At 45.5% G+C, this 9,037-nt stretch overlaps 1 protein-coding gene across 7 annotated transcripts in view; it reads right to left on the bottom strand.

The window, feature by feature from the left end:
* Positions 1 to 9,037, bottom strand: part of pard3ab (par-3 family cell polarity regulator alpha, b) — a 213,604-nt gene that overhangs the window by 113,886 nt on the left and 90,681 nt on the right. For 2 of the 7 annotated variants that reach the window (XM_031870765.1, XM_031870769.1), the window contains exons 6-8: positions 6,256 to 6,346; positions 4,160 to 4,243; positions 1,627 to 1,752 (exon numbers count right to left, since the gene is read on the bottom strand). In XM_031870765.1, the coding sequence (XP_031726625.1) occupies positions 1,627 to 1,752; positions 4,160 to 4,243; positions 6,256 to 6,346 (301 nt within the window). The remainder of the gene's footprint in view (positions 1 to 1,626; positions 1,753 to 4,159; positions 4,244 to 6,255; positions 6,347 to 9,037) is intronic. The other 5 variants (XM_031870764.1, XM_031870770.1, XM_031870767.1 and 2 more) reach the window with 4 other exon arrangements.

Raw genomic sequence — 9,037 nt, 5'->3', positions numbered from 1 at the left:
GGCTCTAAAAAGAGACCGAACCCTCCCCGACAGCTTCATCACATAATCTCCTCACTTGGCTCCAGACGAAGGAGACCTCTATCCGTCGGATAGTTTGTAGAAAATCCTCTTTTAAACCCCCTTTTTTGTGCTGGGAGCTCATGTACAGTAGGTGTGAATGGGAAGTTATGTTGACTGTCAGCACCCTGTAAGCGGAGCCTGGTTAGCACCACCTGTTTCAATAAAAGAAAGCTTGGGTACCGCTCTTCCCTTGCGCCTTGACAGCTGCACGGATGTTCCGGAAAATGCCGGGGCCGCCAGAGTTTCTATTGCCCCCGCTGCCCCCGGAATGACTAAAACGTGGCCCCCTCAGAGAATTTCCCAGCCACTAATAACCTTCCCCGGGGGTCTTGTCTCGGCATCTTTTTACGATTTCAGGCTGAGTTTTGTGTCGGACACGATGTAATCTGCTCTCTTATAACAATAGTGTGAAATAACAACTGTTGACGCTCTTGTAACAGCACAATCTATAGAAGCTTTATTCCCGCCCATTGCTTGACTCATGATTCACCCAAATTGTATAATTTCTCACATGTATTTCGTCGTGATTGCCAAGTGTTTATCTAGATTTCTGCCTCCACTGCAACACAATGGTAGTGAGTGTTTAAACTATTTCTACCAAATAAGTAGTCCCTTTGTTGGAACTGCTGACAGCATGATGTTCGTATTATGCAAAATACAGGGACTCTGTTTCATGAAAGAGACACTTCTATTCAAGTGAAGCTCCCCTGTATCACGGCAGAGATTAAAATGGTGATAAAAATCACTTCGATAAGACACTTCAAAGCCTCAACAAATGAAACCAAAACTATATGCAAGATAGATAAGATTGATTCGATAGATTGATTGATTTCTTTAAAAATTATTTATTATATAAATACTACATGTAAAGTCCCATGGGACAGAAATGCATGATCATAAAACGTGTGTGTGTGTGTGTGTGTGTGTGTGTGTGTGTGTGTGTGTGTGTGTGTGTGGGTGGTTCTGCCTTAAATGCATAACATATATGAATTCTATACTGAAGTTGAAAAGATACATGTATGTTATATACATTTATGCTGACGGGCGAGAACAGAATCAAGCACAAATATGCATCACTGGCTTTCTGAGCAGGCAACATTATAGACGCAGCGTGGAGGCATGCACGCAGGGAGCGGAGTTAGCAGGAGGGTTTGGTTAGGAAGGTATCATGAAAGTGTGAGAGCAGGGCTGGAAAGCAGAGGCTCCGGATGTTAGGAGCGAGAGAGGTGTTGCATTAGGAGTTCAGCGGAGACGTTACCGAAACACGGGGGATAAAGGCTTAGAGGATTGCAAGGGGGGGAACCACTTCAGCGGTTTGGGGATGTGACCTACGGGAGTTAAACAGGGAAAGGTTAGCTCAGCACAGTGACGGGCAGCGGAGGAGCCTGTGCACCGGCAGCAGCAGCGAGGCAGAGAGGAGGCTCACAAAGGCATAAGGAGACAGGATAACAGCAAAGGTTTAGGGCTGGAGGTGTTAGACGAGGGAAGAAGCGAAGGTCACACAGGAAGCCCTGGGACCGCCACAGCTCAGCAGCGGGGGGGGGTTCCCGTGAGCTGCCATCTTACTGTTCGAAGCGGATGTTTCGCAGGTCTCCGTTATTGATTCGGACGATGCAGTCGTTCTCCTGGAAGAGGCCCTGCTGCTCGGCCTTGCCTCCCTTCTCCAGACGCTTGACCAACAAGCCAAGAGTCCTGAAAGGTGCAGAAGTTCATGTCAGCAAGATGCAAGACGACGTCTGTGATGATTCAATGTGGCTGGACGGAGCTGAGGTGTACTATACTGGACTGGAATTATTACCACGGAACCCTGCCAAAGATATTGTGTCCAGAGGAAAATCCTCTTCTGTACGTGTCTGTGTCTAGTGGGCTCACCGGTCAAATCCCTTTAAGGACTCCAACGGTCACTCAAAGTCTCTGTGTTTCCCACTTTTGTTGCTTTGTGGCATTTGTTTTATTGCTGCTATAAAAATGGATTCTTGAACACAAACATCCCCGTTCACACAAACAGCTACGCAAGAATCAGTGTGTGCCGGCATGTTAATGAGAAGCTTTTTCCATAACAAAAATATTAAAGAAAATTAGAAAAAGCCTTGTTGCTGCCTCTACTTCATCAAGCGTACAGTGTGGTGCTGTCATTTGCATCATCAGTGTACCAGTGAGAAAGCAGTCGCATCACATCAGGGTGCTTTGGGGCTGTGTGGGGGAGGAGGCTGCTCTATTCAAAGGCAATCAACAGATTGAACAACTCCACTGCAGCTCTGCTGGGGGGGGGATGCTTTGCAGGTGTTCATTTCCTAACCTCAGAGGAACACTGCTGCCCTTTCCTTTAAAGATAAAGAAAGTGCTTTCTTAGAGCGACAGAAAGCCGCACGGTTAAACCGTGATAGCGGGCCGGTCTATCGCGCACGCTGTAATCCGGCGTGGCAAACCGGCTTGTGCCTCCCTGTGCCGCCGCAGCGAGACTTCACCTGAAAAAGGGCGCTTTGCGGATTTCAGATCTGAGCCAGAAGAGGAAAAATCAAGCGCGGGTGGGAAAGAGGGCCCGAACCTAATCGAGTCCTCTTCAGTTATACAGCTCGTGTCCCTGTGCATCGGGGTCTTTCTCTGAGGTAAATTGGGTTGATTTTAGGGTTCAATGCTCGCCCTCGCCTGGGGCTTATCATTCAATATGAATGGAAATGCGACTACAGGCGGGGGGGGCAGAAAAGTCCAGGAGTTGAAAAAAGTTCAGAGACAATTCCGCTGATTGAATTTGAGTGAGAACACAATGAGATTTGCAGCGGAGGGGCTACTTCTCTGATGAAAGCCAGGCATCTTAATCTTGGGATAACGCCTATACCCTGACATTTCCCCAATAACTGAAAAGTGCATTATAAATGTGCTTTTAGGTTGATTGAGTCGGGCCGGTTGGGAAAAGTGATATAATCTTGGTTTTCAATAAAGCGCGACAGCAAGTCTGAAGTCGCTGATCGAGTCTCGGGGGAAAGAGTCGTACATAAAGAAAGTTCAGACGTTTGTGGGGCTGCAGCTGGCTCCGTGCTGGCAGCAGAACAGCTCTGCTCTATAAAAACACATGAAGATTAAGACTCAACTCAAACTGGTCCACGCTGGTTTGATACACTCTAAATATTCTTTCAATAATGCAAAGCACCTCCGTGTAAATGTCAGCTTTGAACGATGTTGTACACTCAACTCTCCTGAGGTTTTTAACTGGAGTCTTGTAGCGACTATGAAAGGCTGTATGACTTGGATAACAACGCTCCTAAAACTGACTCTCTGGGTAAATTTAAACCAGATGTGAAATTCCTCTAATTCCTACACAGCTTTTTTCCAGCTGTGTATGCGTGCTACAGAATATGTTGCAGGTATGTGTGTGTGTATGTGTTGTGTGCACTGTTCAACGTGTCCTTTGTACCATGTAAAGCTGATGTGACAGCTGCCGGAGAGAAAAAGATGACGGTCACCTGCGAACCGGCGAACCGAACAAGCATGATTGATGAGTGTAAACTGGCAAAATGGCTTCACGATGCCGTCAAACCTGCGAGTGTGAGCGAGGGTGTGAGCGTGTGTGTGAGCGTGTGTGTGAGCGTGTGTGTGAGCGTGCGTGCCATTGGGTTTATACGAGTGATGAAGTGGTTACATGTGGCATCAAAGAGGAATGTCCGGTATGCATGTTTGCGTGTCTCATGTGATGCAGTACACTTCTCTCCAGGTTGGATGCAATTGTTTTTGTATGTGAAACCAAATTCAACAAGTGTGAATTCATTTTGTACAAGTCTACAATAAGGCTGACACGTTCTAAGCTAAAGGGAGAAAGTGGGACATTGGGCTCTCCTGAAAAAAAATAGAAAAGATCCCACAGATTACTTGGTTACTAGTCTCTCTCTTTTTAAACACAGCTAGTTAAAGTACAGAACTGTAAATGTGGAGACTAAGTTGATAAGATAGTTTTCAATACAACACCTTTCATACCAATCTTTACACAAATAGTAAGTTATTTGAAAGGGTTTCGGTTCTCTGTTGAGCTTTCTTAGATGTGTGTAAGGCCCTGTGGACACTCCTTTACTCAGCACCACGCCTCTGCTCTGGTCAGTGTTACCTGCGGTCCCTGCCACTGAAAGGCACCACGTGGATTCCCAGCGGCCCGCCGTCGTTTGACACCTCCACCAGTTTGACTATGTCTCTGGGAGACGGTGACGGATGGCAGACGGAGAGACCAGGGTGGGTGGGGAGAGGAGAGAGGAGAGGGGAGAGGGGAGGGGTGACACCATGTGGGGAAAAACAAAACAGGAAAATGAGATGATGATGATGATGACAACAAAAGTGAAATAAAATCAGAAAGCAAGAAGGTGTTGGAGGAGACTGACAAAAAGACAATAAAACAGAGCAATCCAAATAAATCAAACTCACGTAAGTAATAACTAGGAACACCAAAACCCTCACACACAAGTCAGAGCATCAGCAGAGACTGAGAACTTGAAGAAGGATGCACTTGAATTGAAAAATGCTGCAAAGGTTTGTTGTGGTCGGAGAAAAGCTACAATCCTACAATGATGCTAAAGTCTGACGTACGTGTTGAAGACACTCATCTACACAGTGTAACACCGTCCTCCTTGTGTCACACAGTCTTCATCCTACGTGCTGTAGATGTCCAACTGGAATGCGCCACAAATCGCTATTCAAAGTGTTCAAAGAACAGGCGTGGTGCATGATGCTACTTGTTGATTTTCTCCTCTTTTGTTTCACATTGCAGCACGTCAGAAAAAAGACAAGATGTGTTTGAATTCAAGTCGAACGCTTTGACTTTTGACATGTTACGGTGGAAATCAGTTCTTGGTCCAGGAAACGTGAAACTTGGTTACGACTGTTAGTGTGCAAACTTGCTGTGCATAGCTGAAAAACAGCAACACACCTAATAATAATTCAAATTCAGAGCATATCTGTGATCGAGGGGTTGCCTCCACACGGCTCAGAATATGAGCTAGCAGCCAACAGCGCTAACAGTGCAAAGAACTGCAACAGCGCTGACAGAGGTGACTCGGGATTGAACTATATAGGAATTTATTGCTGATCGTGATTAAAAAAGTTGATCATGGTGAATTTTAACTATCGAGATAATCATGAATGTCGCCATGAGTGACTTGAAAAAGCGGTCTAGCTCACTACTACGGTAACAAACAGGAATAATCAGGGAAAGAACAGACTCGCACAAAAGTGCTATATATAATACCGGCGGCGTTCTTCGCCCGTTAGTCAGCGCGGCTGTCAAACATCTAAACACTGGCACATTTTACAAGATGCCAAATCTAATCTGCCCACAGCTTTGATACAATGACTATGATTAGCTCAGGGAAAATGGGCCCCTTGTTGACAACTAAGAGGCGGGCGGGGGGGAGTCAGAGTCTCTGGGAAATCATAGGAATAATAACAGTACCATACCTGCATATTAAACTGGAAGCATGCAACAGAGCAAAATAACAAAACAAAACACAGTGGTTAATAACGGGAGCTGAATGGGTTAGTGCGTGGGAGAGCTTCGATGGCGAGACGAGGATCATTTTGCCTCCACAAAAGAGAATTATGCAAATCACAACGCAGGGTTGAAATGAGATTTTCTACAAACAAACCTGGATTACAATATCGCACCTGCTGGTCTACCTCCAAAGTACTCATTATGTAGAGAAAGGGAGGCCAGAGCGGCTGTACCCAGGTCAGCTCTGAAGGGGAAAACTTTTTCTTCTTAGTTTTGGCCATCGTTTCCTATTTGATTTTAATTGAGCTCTTGGGGTTAATTGCAGGGATCTGGGAACACGGCAACACCGCTGTCTGAGCGACATGCATCTGTTGAGTCCAACGTTATAATTACTGAAAAGTTGGCCAAGACTACAGAAGAGGGACGGAGTAGTAGTAATAACAGAATGTTGTTGTAGGGTTATGCAGGTGTGACACTAAAATGAGTTTCATTCCAAATGTATTTGGGGGGAAAAAACATTTGCACAAACACGGATAGTTCAATCTTCAATGAATGTGCAAATGTGAATGTTCAGATTTATTGATTTTTAGTGACAGAGAGAAAAGGTATTACTTTTCCCATTTTGGAATAAAACTGCAGTCTGTCATCGGGTTTCAGCAGGAATGTTGAGGACACAGAGAGGCAGAAAGTGGGCGGAGCTGATGCACGACTGAGGGACTTACTCTAGTGACCTCACGGGGGTGTGGTCCATGCAGGAGTCGGCTCGACCGACCGGCTCGATCCGGCCGTTTTCTTCGTCTCCGGCCTCGTCCTGGAACAAAGCACAGAGTTGCAGAGGAAGAGTGAGATGGCTTCAGAGAGCGTTGTACCCCTGTTCTTCAGGGTGACACGTCCTTTCAGAAGGAGCGGGTTTGAACCTGAATCACGACCTCTTGCCGCGTCTCAGAACACCCCAACCCGTTACAAACTCGAGTGTCTTTCAGGAGCTAAAACGTAGGCGGAGCCGCTAACCTGACGAAGCCACGGCGAGCAGATGGGAGGTGGTCTGCCACAGGTGTAAAAATACATGCCCCTTTAAGAAATGTATTGACAATGACATGGCCTTTGTTCTCCTCTGGTATCAAACAGTCAAACGGACACTCTGTCTGTTTGAACACCGGGGCCGAGACTCATGACACGTACGCACAAACACGGCCCGCTGAGAGCAAAGTGGAGAAAAATGAGAAGGTCATTAAAATTTCAGAGCGACACCGGAGAGGAGAGATGAGCGAGCAGCAGCAGCAGCAGCAGCAGCAGCAGCCAGGCCGCCTCATCAGTATGAAAATGAGCCTGCCGGTTGCCATGGCACTTTGGGTGCCAAGAGGACGTACAGCTACAGGGCAGGTGTGTGTGTGTGTGTAATCTGTATGGATTTACAATGCAAACTGTTTATTTAATCAGCAGAGTTTTAAAGCAGCCAACAAAGAGGGACTTTAACAGGTCTGGACTCATCTCTGGTCGGTGAGTTTACTCGAGTCATCAACAAGAAAAAGATCTTTTTTTAATTATATGTTTTAAGTTGTTGTCTGTTGTGTTTTTTTCTCACAGATGAACATATCCAATGTGTCCTGTGCATCCACAGATAAACTAAGAAACAATAAGCAATGTGCACAAAAGAGCATCTAACACTGGTCATCTCAACAGAGAGGAGACATTTGCATCATAGATGTATTGAAACGCTCCATTTTAGCGCCCGTCTCTTTAAGCCCACCCTCCTGAAAAAGCCTAGTCTGCTCTGATTGGCTGGCAAGAAAAATATAGTGCACCTTTGTAAAGGTAGTTCTCAAAACCACGGGTGGAGATACTCAGGGGGGGGATGGCAAACTGAATGACTTGTTGAATCACAGGTTTTCTGAACCAGGCTGCCCAAAAGAAACACCGACTGTGTTGTTGTATGTCACAGTTTGTGGGTTGGTACACCAGATACCCAAACAACCACTGGTAAGGGAACATTTTCATGATATGTGCCCTTTTAAACTCCACCTGCTCTTATTCAGCACTTGGACAAACAATATGTATATAACAATATATTCCTGTATTACCATTCGAGGACTGTGGGCCACGACTGCCTCAATAAAAAAAGGACATTAAATTGTTCTGCTTTGATGTCCTGACAACAGCCTGAAAGATAAAAGTATATGTGGAAGACTATAAAGAAGACAGACGGACAGAAAGGCATTTCTCAGATCAGTGGACAGCAGCGCTGCATTCCAAGATCTTTTACAGCACCATAAAGGACTAAAAATATGAGCACTTATAGCCACAAATGTGTTCTACCATATGGTGCAAGCCTAAGATGTATTTACTAGTACTGTGTGGACTACTTTCTGTTAAATGTACAGAGCACGCCTGCTCCCATGATCCTGATACAAGACCCAATCACACACATTCTAAAACACGGAGGCCAGATAAAGAAAGAGAGAGAACAACTCAAAGAGTCTCTGAAACACATCTAACACCATTCAATATTTATCAGGGGGGGGGGGGCGAGGCCGGGGGGGGGGACATCAGAGGGGGAGAGGAGTCGCTATCTGCGGAAGAGCAAATGAGATCGGCATTCATCAGAGCACACGCAGGCATCTCACAGACCCTTTATTTCAATACGCACCATCTCAGAGGAATCTGGCTGCACACTGACAATTCTACTCCAGACAGAGATGGTGTGTGTGTGTGTGTGTGTGTGTCAGCGTGCAGCAAAGATAATAAAGGAGCGAGCAAGTGATGGAGACGGAAGTAAAATAAGAGAAACAAACTGAGACACAATTATAAATGAGAAAGTGTGCGGTAAACAATGTCTTTACAGCGTTATATATTCATTTATAGTCGCTGCCGTTGGTCAATAAATCCAATCAACTCCGGAACAATATGATTACAACAGCCTCCATCTACTGCAGCGTTTTGGTTTTTCTCCATTTTCCCAGAATTCCTGTTGGTAATTGTCCAAAGACAGATTTGGTTTAAACAGTCCAGACTGCTGCTCGTGTGGTAGCTGTGTGTTGTGGAGGTGGAGTTTGTTTGTTGTCATTGAATTACGTGTTTCTGAGTACTCAAAGGACTTCTCATCCATTTTGGCTTAAAAAAAAAAGTCCTTTAACGGAAAATTGACAAAAATCTTCAAATGTCAAAATCCAGCAGCTGATGATTTTCCTGTGATATGATGGAACGCTTCAGAGCAGCTACCAAATAGACCTTGTGGGGAGAAGCTGGCAGTTCAAAGGTCGGAAGGAAATTTGAGCCTCGGCTGACGGAGGAAATGTTTCTTTTCATTCTCTCCTATTCTCTGCTGTCATAAAGGTTTTATGTGCACCTGCTCTGAAGGAGTGACAGGCTGCTCCTGTTTTGTGCTCAAGAGAAATGACTTCATACAAGTGAAAAGGAGTGACGTAGAGACGCCGTATACGTCTCTGGTAGCAGCAGCGACCTGTCAATCACTGTGTAGCCCCACCCTAAAGCATCCCCTGCTTT

This window comes from Anarrhichthys ocellatus, unplaced genomic scaffold (genome assembly GCF_004355925.1).
Source record: "Anarrhichthys ocellatus isolate YVR2014 unplaced genomic scaffold, GSC_Weel_1.0 scaffold54, whole genome shotgun sequence".
Classification (NCBI taxonomy): Eukaryota; Metazoa; Chordata; class Actinopteri; order Perciformes; family Anarhichadidae; genus Anarrhichthys; species Anarrhichthys ocellatus.
This window is presented reverse-complemented; position numbering and strand designations above follow the sequence as displayed.